The sequence below is a fragment of the Furipterus horrens genome, unplaced genomic scaffold (genome assembly GCF_987537825.1).
Source record: "Furipterus horrens unplaced genomic scaffold, mFurHor1.1.pri manual_scaffold_15, whole genome shotgun sequence".
Lineage (NCBI taxonomy): Eukaryota > Metazoa > Chordata > Mammalia > Chiroptera > Furipteridae > Furipterus > Furipterus horrens.
The window spans coordinates 14,003,367-14,020,056 of NW_028327185.1; the positions used below are offsets into that span (position 1 = coordinate 14,003,367).

Here is a 16,690-nt window from a genome sequence, read left to right on the forward strand (position 1 = left end):
ATGGTAAACATTCCAAAACATCGTACGCAACAGAGACCGGAAGACAGAGCAACACTGACTGTCTTGGAGCGTCATGGGGCCTTTGGTTCCAATGGGAGAAGGTGCTTCCCAAAGGGCAGGCCTTCTTCTTGCCTTTATTGCCCTCATTTGCTTCTTCCCTATCAACACCTGCTCTGCTGCCTGGAACTTCCTGCCCCAACCACAGTGTTAAATACCTACCCGGTACTGCCCCTACAGTGGGACTTAGGATAGAGCAACAACCTGGTGAGTGTTGGTCACTGTTCTCTGCTGCACTGGCTTGTTGTCTGCACCTCAGTACCATGCAGGTGCTGCGGGGACAGGTGGTGTCACTGCCTCCAGCAAAGCACAGGAAGTGTGCGGAAGTGAAGGCTGCCATTTCAACAAGGGCGAATGCACACTGCGCCCAGTCAAGGGACGAGGGACATCTCAGTCGGTGAAATTTACCAAGGACTTGCTATTCTATTCCATAGAATTTGGGCTGGTGGTAGGTAATTTGGTGGAGGGTTTCAGGAAGCAGAGCTTCGCTCAGGTTTGGATGCTGTCAGGAAGGAGGGGCAATTTTATGACCAGGTATCTTAATAAATCTGTTCTACATGGGAAAACTCTGACTCCAAAAAACCTCCGCTGCCTTGCGGCATACCTCTTCAGGGGAAAGGCTAAGGGAGTAAACCCCGACAGAAAATCCGGAGCCGGAGTCCCTAAGGCGGTTTGACGTTGTAGTCAACACCGGCAACTCCTGCGGCGCACCTGAAGCCAAGCTGTATTGACTCCGTCTTTCCCTTGGACCCTTCAGCTGCGAAGAGAGGGGGGGTCTGCTGCATGGGCAACAGCAGACCCTCCATATCACCCTGCCCAGGCTCTGTAGCTTCAGCTTCACTGGAGAGGACACTCCAGCGTCATTGCAAGATGTCGATTCAACACGGGAGGAGACACATACCGTGTCACTCCCGAGTCGGACTGCACAACCATTCTCGGAGGTGCAGATAGACTCTTAAGAAGCTACACCATCGTCTCTCGAGACGGACGGCTGCCGACGACGAGGGAGGGGAATGCAGTGATGCTAAGGCTGCCACTGGTAACGAAGCCGCAGTCACTCGCGTTAGCCAGGATGGCGCCGTGTGGTCACTTCTGTGGCTTGGACGGGCTCGCGTTCCGTCTGTGTTCGCACGTGTGTGGAGTGGTCTTGTGTTTGTCTTGGATGCGTCCTGGACAGCCACAGGTGGCCCTGTCTGATGTTGGCGTACTGGAAATAGCTTACGTTTAACAGACCACCTGGGCTCAGTCGTGATGCCAGGTCGGTTCCTGGAAGCATCAAGGACAAGCTGAGAGTCACATGCCAGCTTCTGGGCACCGGGGACTGCCTTTCTCTTTCTCAGAGGCATAAATAAGTTGGAGTGCTGGTCCAAATTCATACAGCTCATGAGCTGAAGATGCATAACATTAATACAGCTCTATCTGGTCTCTAAGCCCAAACACTGAACAATGATTTAATCTCCTTTTGCTTTTATAAAACTTTTGTTTTCATCTCCCTGGATTTCTCAACAGAACCCAACCACGCTTCCTAGCATATTCTGTGGACAGAATTGCATTGAATCTTGAGAACAATGTTCACCACTGACTTCAGTGAGAACCCAAGACTAATAAGACCTAAACCCACTCCATTTCAAGGACAGCCTCTTGTCCTCCGCATTGCACTCCTTTATCAGAAATCAGATTTTGTTCAAGTACTTACATTTATGTTACAAACACCTCTAGTCAGCACTGCCTAGACTTTTAGCTCCAGCCCCATGGAGACCCCTCCCCAGTCATTTAAGGCATCCTGTGATCTCAGCTCCACCTACTCTTCTCCTGTTATTCCTGCATATAAGCACTGCTCTGGCTCCATAATTAACACCTCATTGTTTGGGTATCACCCTTGGACACAGCTGCTGTGCTCTGCCTATGCCTCCCCTGCCATCATCTGCCAAAGGCTCAAGTTCATGACCCATAAGAACAGACCTAGAGAATCAGGTGGGAATGTTGTAGTTCATGCCTCTGAAATAGCCTGGCTGCTATGACCATTCAACTAGCCACAAATGGTCTCTGAAGAATGAATTTTATGTCCTCACCCTTGTGACTGGGTGTCTGGAATCTGCTGCTGGTTAAAGTAAAATTGTTCATTGAGAAAGACTTCTGCCGCATCTATTCCTTGATTCAAATGAATCTTTAGGGCATGGGTGTAGTTAGAAACATCTTCAGAAGGCAGAGGAGAGGTGGACCTTGGTCTAGTTCCCCTATATACATACATATGCTCCCCTACCATACTCTTCTCTGATTATATCCCCATCAGCCTCAGTGCCTTTGCACATACCTGATGTGCCCTCCATACTCTATCTCCTCCAACTTTCTTAACCTCTGATTGTCCTTAATGTGTTTGTCCACCCAAGTCTAGGATTCTATAGCAAAGAAATACTTGCCAGGTGCACAAAGACATAGTACAAGGATGCTCATTGCTTTATTTTTGTGTTAGGAAAAAAATAGGGACAAGTCCATCAGCAGGTTAGATAACTTGCTGTGTTCATCTATTCTGTTGTTAGTATGGGGTTGACAGTATGGTGCCAGACAGGCATAGATGAATATGGATGATCTCCATGACATGCTGTACTGGGGAATCTTAGGGGCCAAGGTTACATGGTGGGTGACCGCTCCATTAATCCTGAATAGAGTCTTGAGTAGGGGCTGGAGGAACAGATAGGAGGGGAGTTTAACATCAGCGCACCCAGGTCACTTAAGGGTCAAGGCATCCCTAACAAAGCCCTTACTCGGTGTTCAGATTATAAACCATGTATATTCGAGCTGTTCTTTCATGACCAAAACTTCACTCTGTCACTTTTGTTGATGGAGTCAGAAATCATTTTTAATTTTTACAAAGTGATACTGGACTCCAGTGAATCCAGGGCTGCTATGATCCTGGGTGTATTTGCTCAAGGTCAGAAAACCTGCATTTAAATTCACAATCTACTGCTCACTAGATCTCTAGTATTTTTCTTATCTGCGCGACCTTTACTTTCCTCATTTGTGTATCTCAGGAGGTGGACGAAATAAGCTCTATGGTCTTTTTGTTGCAAGATTCGAGGTCTATTCCTCTTGAGGTGTGCGCAGCATTGATAAGAATAATAACTGCAACATGCTTTTAGTGATTATCACGTGATAGGCACTCCTCTAAGCCCCAGACATGGAGAATCATAGCAACTATTTTGAATGGAAACTATTAGGTCCACTTTGTGAAAGAAGGAAACGAAGCCCAGAGACTAAATATCTTGTCCATAGTCACACAGCTAGAACATTTTGGAGCTGGAACTAAATCCCAAGCTGTCTGACTCCAGCATCCATGATCTAAACCAGTCTGTTATGCTGCAGTTGAAAGTCAACCTTTACATTGCTGCATCATTTAAGTACTTATACCAAAAATTAGTGTTAAGGAAACAAATCTGAAGAACTGATATGAGAACAGTAGGTGAATGTGGGGAAATTGTTTGTAAGAGCCCAAATGCAAAAGGAAAGCAAAATTTTAAATTTCAAGTATCTTTATGAGGCATCATTTTCATATTCTGCATTGTGACTGTATCTACATCGTTCTGTATCAAAGTACAAGAAAAAGACGCATTACTACTTTATTCTTGGGCATTTTTTTCTCAGAAACTAACGCCATCAGACACACATGGCATTAATGCCCTCAATTTTAATTTCACAGATGAAAGAACTCGGTGTCATCTTCTATAACTGCAGCTGCCTGGTCCTAGATTTACAAAGGATCTTCGCTCTATATAGTTCATTAAAATTCAAGAGCAGAGTGCCTCAGACCTGGTCCAAGAGGCTCTATGGGGTCTATGACAATGAGAAGAAATTGCAACTTCAGTTGAACGAAACGAAATCGCAAGCGTTTGTGTCGGTGAGTGCTTGCCCTCTCTCCTCCTCCACCACCCCTCCACGGGCCCTGTATTAAGTTGGAATGTTCGAGTGTGATCTTACGCTGGGCAAAAATAAACTCAACAGGTCAGCTCTGTTGCATTCCTTGAAGAGTTCAAATGTGTCCACTCGTTGGCTCGGTCATATGCTCTCTCTATGATGATGATGATCATATGGTGATGACAGTAATTAATGTTGATAAGCATTCCTAATTCCAGAGACTTTGTGTGATCTGACCTGACCCTCACCATTGTCCCTTAAGGGGGACCCAGGATTGTGACATGTTCTAAACGAAGTCACTGAAGCGTTTCTACTACAGCACACAGAGCCGTGGCTGGCCAGCGCCAGGAGAGCCACCAGCACCCAGCGCTTCTGTGCCAGGTCCTCTCTTTGATGCCCTACATCAAAGATGCTCAGACTTGTTTTTAGCAATAGAACTCTTTGATGAAATAGGTCTGAGGGAACCGCAGTGTGTCACACAGACAGACGCAAAGCTGTCGTGCAACACTTGTTGGAAACTGGAGGGCGAGAGACCCACCCAGGAGGGAAGGACTCCTTGCGAAGCTCTCAGGCCTCTGGCTTCACTGAAAAGCCACCACCACACCCACCTTCACCGACATCCCCTGCCCTCCGCCCCCATTGCCACCCTGCTGCCCACATGCCACAGCGATCTCCACAATGTTACAGGCCATGGCCTACAGCCCTGCCATCCAACTTTAAAGTATCCAAGAACCAGCCAGGGAGCCTGTTTAAAACACAGACTTACAGCCTCCCCATCCTTACCCAGGATCTGGTCACTGCACCCTGGGTGAGATCTCAGAATTTTGATCTGCATCAAGCTCCTGAATAGATCTGATGCTTAGAGAAACTTCTCTAAACCATGGTCCCAATTTAACATGGCTGTTTCTCCATTGATTGATATCAGTGCTTTTGTACCAATTATTTTTATGTCACTGAAGAGCATTTCACTGAAGAGTGACTTATATCCTTTTCTGCCTATTAAAACAAAAGCACACTTTTCCACCATCTTTCTGTGCACATAGATGTCCTGGCTGACGCTCTCAAGAGCATCAGTAATGCTGAAGAGAGACGCAAATGCCAGGTTCTTGCTCACGAGGCCAGACTGCAAAGTGATCATTTGGTTTCTAACTGTGATGATGAAACGTGGCTACATTGGCAAGATAACAGCAAATGGGACCAACAACTCTGTGCCTAAATATGTTCCTCCTGGAAGCCAAAATCCAGCTTTCAGAACACGTAAGGAACTCAGGAAATTCCTAATTGAAACAGCGTGTGCATTTGACACCTTCCCGAGTTGCTTTAGGGTCCCTTCGAGAGCGAAGAGCTTCATCTTCTCCACGCTAACCTGAAGGACATTTAAAGCAGAGCCAGCAGGCGGAGGGAATTAAATAATTTGAATATTTAATTTGTTAATAGAAGTAAAAAATAAGTAGCATCCAATCCCTAAAATCAAGCTAGTAACAGTCGAGGCAGGGAGATGAAGCAAGGGCCAGTTTATAAGCTGGAATATGCTAAACAATTTAACAAGAACACAATATTATGGGAGGAGAGTGGAGGGAGATGTACCCTCGCGGGGGGTGGGGAGGGATAGAAGAAAGTATCATGGAGGAGACAGCATTTAAACAGGAACTTAGAGAATGCGTGGGACTCTGATAGGCGAAAATACAAAAGCTACTAGCCAGAGGGCTAGGGGTGCAAACACACAGGGGCAGATGAGGTGGGAGACCCTGTGGAGTGGTGACAGTTTCAGTTTCGGGTGCAGATGGCATGGAAATCAGCAAACCAGGGAGGCAGAGAAACAGAGGGGCCGTAGATACATCCCAGCCGATGAGATCGGCCTGGACTCAGGGACCAGGAGTTTTGAGAGCGGCATGTGTTTGTTTTTTGACATCATAGAGACAAGGAAGTGAGTCAGGGAGTCATGTAGGAGTCCCAGCAAACGGCACGGGTGCCTGAATGAGGGAACTGGCCGTCAGGAGTGAGGGGGGAAAAGCACAGAAGACACTGTAGCCACACCGGCTCTCTGTCACTAATGACAGATGGAGTATCTATGTGTGTGTTGGGGAGAAGTGAGAACCTCTCACTGGTTTTTTATTTTTAAATTGGGGGGGGGGTGCTTGTTATTTATTTATTTATTTTAACTTTGGAGCTCATCTTCATTCCAAAAGAAAAATAATGTAAATTATCAGAAACTCATTGTAATACTCACCTGTCAAGATGGCTCTGAGCAAGGACACCTGAGGACTGTGTGACACTCTCCTTTCTTACCCCTGCTCTCCTTGTGTTGATATCAGTCCAACAGCTTCATCTTCCCTCTGTCCAATCTGGGATGGGGTCCCCGCCAGCACAGTGTGGGGCATTGTCCCTCAGCATTTGAAGAGGAACCCCAGCCGCCATTACGGAGGAGCATTTGATGAAGGGCCAGTGCAGGCTTTCTTTCTAGGCTGTTCCAGAAACCGTTTGTTTGGCCGTTTGATGTTAAGCACCTCTTACCTTGTTAGTGCTCCCCTGCTTGCCATGGCATGTTGCTTGTCAGAGCAAGACACAAACTACAGAAAAAAACATGTTTTCAGTGGAAAAACAATGAGAGAATTCAAGTACATCTTTCTCTTTCTGTAGCCACTTGGTCTGAAAACACCGTACACTTTTTTAAACATGGAAACCACGTTGAATAAGAGAAAAATATACCTCAAGGAGAATTTGCCTCTTTTTCATTTTGCTTAAGTCTTTCAGAATATATATATTTTCCCCTTGTCTCTCCTGATGAACTTGGGCATCTTAATAACTCTCTCGGTTTTTCCTCTAGAATTATTGATGACCCTTTCTCAACAGCCGACACTCCTCTCCCTGACTTAATGAAAGATCAGGGGGGAGAAAACAAGCTTTTTAGATTGTATTGAACGTTTTTATAGCCACATCACCTTTCAAAGGAAATGACTTCCAGGACAAATTGCTTGCTAGATGTACATATGGTTTAGATGGTAATGGCTGTGGAAGTGAACAGCTATGTGTGACGGGGATGTACACCAGGGCCACATAAGTTTAGAGTTGAAACATTTCTCCAAAAATCAGAGATATGAGCGTTGAAAGCAAGAATTCCCTCCCAAAACAGACTCAAGAGGACAGACTTGAGTCTAATCCCATCACACTTTGTCCTCTACATGCGTCAACGTGATAGGATTGAAAATAGATTTGTTTCTTTTCTCATAGAGAACTGAAAAATAGGCTTGCCAGAATTTAGTTAAAAGCCAAGATCCATGAAAACAGATAAGAAACAACAACAAAAGAGAGACACTCCCCGATGACAAAAGTTAATACTCTAAAAGTTCGGTTTTTGTGTCTTCGCAGAATTCTCCCAAACTCTTCTGCCCGAAGAACAGAAGCTTTGACATCGACGCCATCTATAGCGTGATCGATGATGCTAAGCAGTATGTATATATCGCCGTCATGGACTACCTGCCTATCTCCAGCACAAGCACCAAAAGGTCAGTGTGTGCCTGACCTTGACTTAGAACCTGGTCTCCGGGGCCGGGTACTCAACTGGGGAGCACTGGAGAAACCAGCCCAGACACTGAGATCCTCTAGGTCACCTTAGGTTGCCTGTCATTCAAATCGGCTGGGTGTGCATGAGCAGCTTACCCATGATGCATCTCTTCTCTCAGTCCATTGTAAGGCCTTGGGGTCTCGCCCTATAGAAGCACCTCAGTTGTTTACATTAGAGCCATAGAACAACTTCAGAATGGAGAGTGGGTTGTTTTCAACTTGAAAATTATTTGAGAAATAAAATAAAATTTTTTTGAAAAAAAATTTTTTTTAAATTATTAGTTGAGACGTACCTGAAGGACATACTGCAACTGAGCAAGAGTTTTCTTAAAAAGTGCATCACTCCGTTGTATGCATGTTGGTCTTCATCGGATGCTAAATTTTCATATCTTTCAACTTAAAAGAGAAGGAAAGTTAAAATACATATGTTCTCTGTCACCCCATCCCTCTGTAGGAGGAAGGGAGCATCTTAAAAATTGAGAACTTTTAAAATAATTCCTCATTGTTTAAGTGTGGAAATACTTGGAATAAATTCAGGGGCAGAATGTATGGCCCTACATCGCCAGGTGCAGAAATCCGTGGCTATGCCCCTGATATTTCTCACTTTTGCTTTCTTACTGGGAATGCAGAGATTTGAGTGCCTTTAAATGTTTTGAATAATAGATTTAATCCAGGAGAAGTGTTCCAAGTGCACATTTCTGGGACGACAGCCTGAGACCTTTTTAATTTGTAACATTACAATTTCAAAATAACCATTTACTGAGGTTAAATGATTAAGCGTGCCTTATATGGCTTGAATATTTCTTAGGTTGCCAACGTCACACATGCATAATATGCAACGCTTTATGCTAATGGCTATAGAATTACAAAAAGCACATTTCATCAGAAAGTGATTATTTCTGTTGACAGTTGAAAAGCATTTTAAGATACCCGTTATTAAAACACTTTTGCTTTTAAATATTGGATGACTTTTGAACAGTCATGGATTTTTTCCACATATTTTCACATCTTTTTTTATCCTTCTTTGGAATGTTTCTCCCACCCACTGTCCTTTGGTTTAGACTTAGTTTTATGCTTCAGCCTCCCTTTGGGAAGATTTTGAAACATAACAGATAGGTTTTGCCTGATTTTATTATTCAGAAGAATATTGTCAAGGTTGTGTTAGGATTGGATGATGATTTCTTAGGATTGACAAAATCTTCGTTCCATAAAGTTCCACAAACATAATTAAGATCCTTCATGGCCAAGGGGAAGGATTAGTATGGTGATTATAAAATATCTTGGAACTATAAACATTAGAGAAAAACAAAAGAACATTAAAGAACTGGGAACGCACCTGAAATTTTGCATTTTCATTATTGATTTACCATTTAAGCCACTACTCAAAGAGCATTTTCATCATAGTTCAATATTTCAAAACTTTCAATACCTTTAGCATTCGAAATGAAAACTCATCAGAAACCTAAGAAGTAGTTCAAACATACAGGTTATAATTAAAGTCTATGAATAAATAATTATTTAAAAAATCAGACCGCTTACTTGTGTTTAAATCATCCTGGAAAATATTTTAGGAGTTCAGCTCTAAAGGCACACATAAAGCAGAAGCTCATTTTGGGGACAATTACCAAGAGAAGAGGGGTTTGAACAGTTTTTAGGGAGAGAGGGGTTGCTCAAGGCTTCTGACTGGAGTTCTTCTGGGAAGTTGATTCTTGGAGCACAGGTAATGTTGGAAGTGTGGAGATGGTGGCATATGGTGGTGGTCAGTCTGTCTGTGCCCTCGGTCCACATAGCCCAAGGGCTGGTTGGGGAGACCTCATTGTGGGCAGGCAGGTCTCCATCATCCCTCGGTGCCCTAACCCAGGAGGCTTGCATTTTCTTCAACATATCCTACAAGGTCAAGTATATATCACAGAACAAAGTCATGATCAGATTAACATCCATGTTCTCCAAAGTCTAGTTAATATATTTTCCAAAAGTAACTTGCTTTCTTTATTTTTATCTATATGAATATTATTTCCGCAGGACTTACTGGCCAGATTTGGATGGGAAAATAAGAGAAGCATTAGTTTTGCGCAGCGTTAAAGTTCGACTCCTCATAAGCTTCTGGAAGGAAACCGATCCCCTTACATTTAACTTTATTTCATCTCTTAAAGCTATTTGCACTGAAATAGCCAACTGCAGTTTGAAAGTGGTAAGTATTATGTTGACTTGGTTATTAATGAAAAAGAGTTTCTTCCTTTCGCACAGTTCGTGAAAGCTATCAGCACACACATACACATAAAGTTCCAGTAAGAACTGGAATGACACTCTCTGATAGTGAAAAACACCATAAAAGGGAGGGTAGGTAGAGTTTCAATCACACCCTCCGAAAAGGAAACTAGAACCCAAGTTTGCTGGTGCCCTCAGAGGCTAGCCCTCTTTGCACACACTTCATTGAGGCCCTCCCGTGCCAGGCCCTCCCCTGGGTGGTGGGACTGTGCTCCATGCGGCGTGTAGGGACCCAGGATGACGGGAGCTCTGCCATCGACTCAGACACGTGGCTTCCAAGATTCCTGAGCCTCACTATCACAAAGCTGAACACAAGAAGAGAGAGATCAGGGACTACATGGGAGACATGTCTGCATTAGGTGGTGCACGTGCCTTTAGACTTTGTTCTGCTGCCTGTCACTCGCCTAGCCGCACTTGACCACAAGGGAGGCCTGCGAGTGTGGTCAGAAAGGCAGCTCTGTTCCCAAGGAGACGAAGGGACAGCTTTGGGAATTGTCACAGTCTGAAATGTGGGGCACCCATTGCCCATTTTATGCTTTTCCTACATAGAGACCTGTCAGTCCCTCATGGTTCCTGCACAGCTCAGAGTTTAGGACTTCCCCAGGGATGTGGCCTTCTCAACAGCCAGTCTAGGAGTGACACCTCATCTCTCAGTGACATAGAGACTAAAAACAACAACCCCCAACCCCCCAAATCCAGATTAAAGTTACCTCCTTCCCATACAACCAGGATAGGACAGGGACAACCAAAACTCCCATAAATAGCCCAGGCTGGTGTGGCTCTTGGACTGAGCATCAGGCCTGTGGACACTGGTAATATTGATGGAAAACAGAAACACTCTTATCTCAGTCTAACTGATTTTGGTCAGCTGGCACACACAAGTCTGTGGGTACACAAATCAGTATAGCAACTGGAAATATAAACAGGTCTATGATTACTGTTTTCCAGAACAGATTTGCAAATGAATGAAATAACCAGGAGTTGGATCAGGACACCAACCTCTGTTTGGAATCAGATAGTGGGGATTGGAGGGAACACTGCTACGTCCCCAGGAAGCCAGGCAGAGACAGAAGAGAACGAAATCAGCTTGTGTTCAATACCTTTTCATGGACAAAAGGATGCCGGGAATTGTTTCAGCTTAAGGACATTTTCTAGCTAACTGAAGTGGCCTCTGGGGCTCCAAGGGAAAACCAAATAAGGCAAAGTCTGGGTGTGTAGTTCTCCATCATACCCCCGGTGCCTAGCGTGATGCCGGCACAGAGTGCTCAGTGCGTGAGTGTCGGGTGAGTGGGTGGATGAATCAAAGAGTGAAGCCAAAGAAGGGAGCCAACAAAGGCAGAGGGAAGGGAAAGGTTCTGTGAGCCCGCGAGTGGAGGGAGCAGAGCCCAGAACGAGATGTAGGGGGTGTGGAGTCATTGTAGCCACTTTCTGGGGGTGTACTGGGGTGAAGATTCTGCCAGAGGAAGTCAGAGAGATTTTATTATTATTCAGGTATAACCAAGCCAACAGCTCAGGAAATGACAGCCATTGCAAAGATACATTTGTTGTATTTTCAGATCTCAAGAGAAGGGGGCATGTCATTTTATGGGGGCCACTTGGGGAAGCTCCAGAGTCATTCAGGAGGCAGAAGGAGTGAAGCGGGAACTTGGAAGAGCCTGTGAAACCCTTTTAGGATTAGCCAGTTTGAATAATTTCAGCTGGCTCTGGGGCCTTGGGACTGTCCCTGGTTGCCTGATACCTGGCCCTGGAGTGATCAGGGCAGGCAGATAGTGCCCCAGAGTATAAGTGTAGATAAAGGAGGTGATGCGGAGTCTGGGCTCTGTATTGGCTGGTTGGCATACAAAATATGTGCTCACAGCAAGGTATTGACTATCTCCAGGAATTAGCTAGCCCTGGGAGGGGCCATCCCTCCAGGCTCAGTGAGGCCCCAGATGTCAAAGCATCCGAATACAGAAAATACAAGCAGAAACAGAGAAGAGAGGGTGGGGGTGGGAGGGCTTGAGGCAAATGGTTCTTTGCTCCTTTCTCCTCTCTCCACTTCGGCTCAGGCCACTGAGCCTGCCCGCCCGCCCACCACTCCCTGACCCTACAGCACACCTGTCACTGAGGTGCTGTCAGCTGAAGCGTCTGGTGTTAAGTGCTGTCCCATAACACAGGAAATGACAAGGAAGGTGGAATCCACCATTTTAACCTCAGCAGTACTTACTCAGCTTCTTCCTTCGAACACTGATAGTCATGTTACTGGAGTAAACCAAATGTTCATAGCTCACTGTTGGACATTTTATAAAACAGAGACCCTGACCTCCGTTTAAGCCAGGCTATGCATCCCTGAGCATCCAGATAAGCTCTGGTGGAAAAGAAGCTGATGGCCCCAACATCTAGGACACAGATGGGTGAGGAGCTTTTCCAAGAAGGGTGGGTGTTGGGACTTTGCAGGAAGCATGTCTTCAGGAGTCTGGGAGCCCTGATGAAACAGATGGGCTGGGATCAGGGCAGGGCGTCTGTGTCCTAGAAGAGTGGGCACCCACCTCTTGCGTTGGGGGTCTTACCCAGGAGGGGACTCATGGAGTGACCCTGCAACTCACTAAGTTGTCCCCGTCAGCGGGGTGTTTATTTTTTTTAATTCATTAACAAGTCACTTTTAAACTGCCTTCACTGTCACAGCGTATGTGGTGTCTTACAGTATGTCAGAGCATACGCTATAATTTCTGCTGTCATCTTCATCTCCCAGAGAAAGCTGGTTCCCTTCTTTTGGTCCATTTTTGACTTTCTAGAGCAAATGGGTTCTCAGGAAAGCCTGAAGTTGTGATGTCTTCCCTGACTTAAATTAGGATGTCTATTCTGTTCTTTTTTTGAATCCGTCTCAATTCTACAATAGCTTCCTCAAAAAGAAATAGTCAAGTGTGCACACACGTGTTGTGATGGAGTGTCTGAGCCGGGTCACTGCCGGCTGTCACCGAGTGGTAGGAAGCCTCAATGCCAACATGGCCTCACCTCTGACTTGAGAGCATTCAGAGGATATTAAACCAGTTTGAAGAGTCCACAAAGTTCTGTGTGAACCTTCCAGAAATGCAGACTTTGCAGAAGACAGCAACTGAGGAAATAAGGTGACCCCGGCAGCTTTGCCTGTAGCCATAGTGATATGGCCCTGGAAGATGGTTCTCTGCAATGGGCGATACCAGTTCGAGGGTGGTAAAATTTGGCCTGCGCATCGTGATTTTAAGGATTCTGTAAAAAATCAAAATAAAATTATCAGAGCTGGAGAAGACCTTAGTGGTCACCTAGTTTAGCAGCCCCTTTTTTCATCCTGGGGACGGGGAAGACAAGGTCATTATTTCCAAACACCAAACTATAAATGACACTTTCATTCCTAGGTATCATCCTGTTTTTCTCTCTGACACACACGGTTCCTCCACAGCCTTAAGATTATTTCAGGAAGGTTCCATGCAGTTCTGAAAATGCAGCATTTTCTAGTGTGACAGAGACTTGAGCCCTCTTGTTAGATGGCGTCTTCCTGTGAGCTCAGCTGTTGGATCCTGTGAACAGTCACCATTTAAGCCCCATCTAAGTATTTACAATTTCAGAGATTTCTGAGACACAAGCCCACCCCCTCCTGCTGTTGGCCCCCCTCTCAGAACTTCCCCATCCCTGGCAGGAGAGGATCTGGAATGCCATGTCTTGGGTCATGTAGTTGAAATTCAGGGTTCGTGAGGTGAAGTTGTGATTTTTTAATTTTATTTGCCTATTGAAAGAGCCTTAGACCCAGGAGTTCAAATGCAAAGTATTCGTTCCTTTGGCAAAATCTCTTTTGACCTTTGCAAATCCCCAGTTTAATTGGCTAGTCATGGACAGGGGCCTGCTGCCCTCTAATGTATGCAGGGTGTGAGAATATTCGTTCAGGTCATTGGCATGCTTGACAGAAAGCACCCTGAGGCCCACTTCAAATGCCAGTGCACCCTGATGAGTAAGACAAGGAGAATTAAACAACCTTCTGGCCCTTACCCTACGGAAACAATGAATTTGGTGTGACTTTTGTAGCTTAAAAGTGTTCATGAGATCTGAGCATGCTCACTGTCTCTCTTGCGGTCTATAGAGATTTGAGAACAAAAATAGCTTCATCTGTACAAAGTGACAAGATTGTGGTTTTAATAACACAATAGGAGATCCATTGTGGATATTTGGATAATAAAACCCTTCTGTATTCTTGAACAAGACCAAACATGTTCTCTATTCATCTGCTTTATTTATTTGTTTGTTTATGTATTTATTTTTGTCTTACAGAAATTTTTTGATCTGGAAAGAGAGAATGCTTGCGCTACGAAAGAGCAAAGGAATCACACCTTTCCTAAATTAAATCGTAACAAGTACATGGTGACGGATGGAGCAGCTTATATCGGTAGGTGCTGGGACCGCAAGGCTCCTTGGGGGATCGTGCAGGTGAGCAGCGGGCCAGCTGTGCTCCGTAGCCATGGCAGAGAAGCAGAGACTCCGGGGGCCCTGCCAGCGAGGAGGGTGGGGTCCCCAGAGGTCAGGAAGCAGGAGGGATTTATCCGATATGGCTGACTCACCTTCTAAGAGGCCATATAAGATGTTTCCTCATGAGTGTTTTGCGTAAGTTCTGTGGTCCCTTTGCCTCATTTTGTAGGCGAGGTGACGGGCCCATCAGAGGTGAGTCCCGGCACGGCGCTCCTTCCCGGCTCACGGGACCATAGCCAGCCTGTCGTAATGGAGCAGACATCACTGGAGTTCAGTGGCAGAACACTGCCTGAGGCGTGATCCCACTTCTGCCTTTTTGTTCATTGTCTAACTTCAGGCATTTACTTAGCTCTCTAAGCCTCAGTTTTCTCATCTGTAAAATGGGGCTAATAATAGCTTCCACTTCGCTGGGTGAAGATTAAACGGGATCATATGCAAATCATCTGGCACATGGATCGTCCCGATTCATGTTAGTGCTTTTTATGAAGGTAGTAAAACTCCAGATGCAGAAATCCTATGTTCTGGTGGAATTACTTACTAATGTATCAAATCCATTCCACTTTCCCACTGCGTGTATATGTGTGGGGCAACCCCTTAAGCTGGTACCAACACAGGCAGAATAAAAATTATCTATAAAACCAGGATGCGTACGTCTCAAAGCAGCAACATGGATATCACATTGAACAGATGACGTGGCAGGGCTAAAGCAGAGCGGAACACCACAGGTATAGTTAGGACTGTGGAAACTGTATTGTCTCCCAGATTCAGTGAGTGAGGGAAGAATATGCCCTTTTAACTTTGTAAAGCACTTGGTCTTCCCTTAACCTCTCAGCAGCATTGCCAATAGCAGGGGCACTTTTTATTACCTGCAGCTTAGAAATGAGGAACCTTGAGCCGTGAGATATGAATGACTTCCACACGCCGATGTAAGGGGAAAGGAGCTGCCTCTGGAATCAGGGTTCCCCGGGGCCCTCTGCCTCTGCAGCCCTTCAGAAAACACTGCAAAAAAAAAAAAAAAAAAAAAAAAAATCCCTCAGCCCTCACAGACAACAGTGTGGTGATTACCAGAGGGAAAGGGGGTGGGGGCGGGGAGGAGAGGGGCCAGGGGGCTGTAAATAGTGATGGAAGGAGACTTGACTTGGGGTGGTGAACACATAATTCAATACACACATGATGTATTATAGAATTGTAAAAAAAAACTAAAAATTACAAACAGAAAAAGGAGGTACTGCGTTTCTATGATGACACATGGTGTGGAGCATCTTTTCATACACTTATTTGTATATCTTCTTTGGTGAGGAGGCTGTGAAGGTCTTTGGCACATTTTGTGGCTGGGTGTTTTGTTTTCTTACTGTTCAGTTTTAAGGGTGCTTTGTAATCTTGGATAACAGTCCTCTATCAGACGTGTCTTTTGCAAATATTTTCTTCCCGTGTGCGGCTTATCCTTTTCTTTTCTTGACAGTGTCTTTCACAGAGCAGAAAAAATTTTAATTTAATGATGTTCAGCTTATCAATGATTTCTTCCATGGATTGTGCCTCTGCTGTTGAATCTAAACAGTCTTCACCAAACCCCATGCCATCTACATTTTCTCCTGGGAGCCTTATAGTTTTGCATTTTACATTTTGGTCTATGATCCTAACTTTTGTGAAGGGCGCAAGGCCTGTGTCTAGATTCATTGCAACATGTAGGTGCCCTGGTGTCCCTGCACCATTTATTGAAAAGACTGTCTCTGCTCCTCTGTATTGCCTTTGCTCCTTTATCAAGATCAGTTGACTCTGTTTAGGCGGGTCTATTTCTGGGCTCTATGTTTTAATGCATTTTTAATTAAGTTTATTTTACACATAGCATTTTAGCAAAACATTAACTCCCTAGAGTGAAATAGTTCTAGTGTAAAAATATCTAAAGGGCATCAAGAGGAAAAATTCATTGATAACTTAAATAATTATCAGCATGTTCTAGAGAGCTCTTAAATCATCACTCAGACACCAGCTGAGAATTCTGAATTAAGAAAAATCCACAATAAACCTTGCATAGAATTACAGCTCTATTAAATTTTCACAAGGCTTACAGAAGAGTCCCCAAACAGTATCATCTCTCTACCTTTTAATTCTCCAGCGTATGTTTGAGTTGAGTTTGGTAGACTCATCTGGGAGATGGTTTGAGTTATTAGAGGATTGGCGAGGGGGCAGTAGGTTGATGGAAGGTGCCGGAAGGCCCGCTGAGACCCATGTACCCTCCCAGCAAGTTCATCTGCACCGTCGGCATGGCGTTCCCGAGGGGCCACCACAGTTCTGGCACGTGGGGCCTAAACCTACATTCTGGAAGCTCCAGTGGCTATCTCAAAAGCGCTGGTGAAACCAGCCCAGCTGGAAAACATACTGAAGCGTATACTGTGATTCTGAGGTGCAGCCA

General features: G+C 44.9%; 1 protein-coding gene across 1 annotated transcript in view; it reads left to right on the forward strand.

Annotated features, from left to right (window-relative positions):
* PLD5 (phospholipase D family member 5) overlaps window positions 1-16,690 on the forward strand; it is a 134,960-nt gene that overhangs the window by 113,797 nt on the left and 4,473 nt on the right. The window contains exons 5-8 of the mRNA XM_090263259.1: window positions 3,755-3,952; window positions 7,339-7,475; window positions 9,556-9,724; window positions 14,083-14,197. Of these exons, the coding sequence (XP_090119385.1) occupies window positions 3,755-3,952; window positions 7,339-7,475; window positions 9,556-9,724; window positions 14,083-14,197 (619 nt within the window). The remainder of the gene's footprint in view (window positions 1-3,754; window positions 3,953-7,338; window positions 7,476-9,555; window positions 9,725-14,082; window positions 14,198-16,690) is intronic.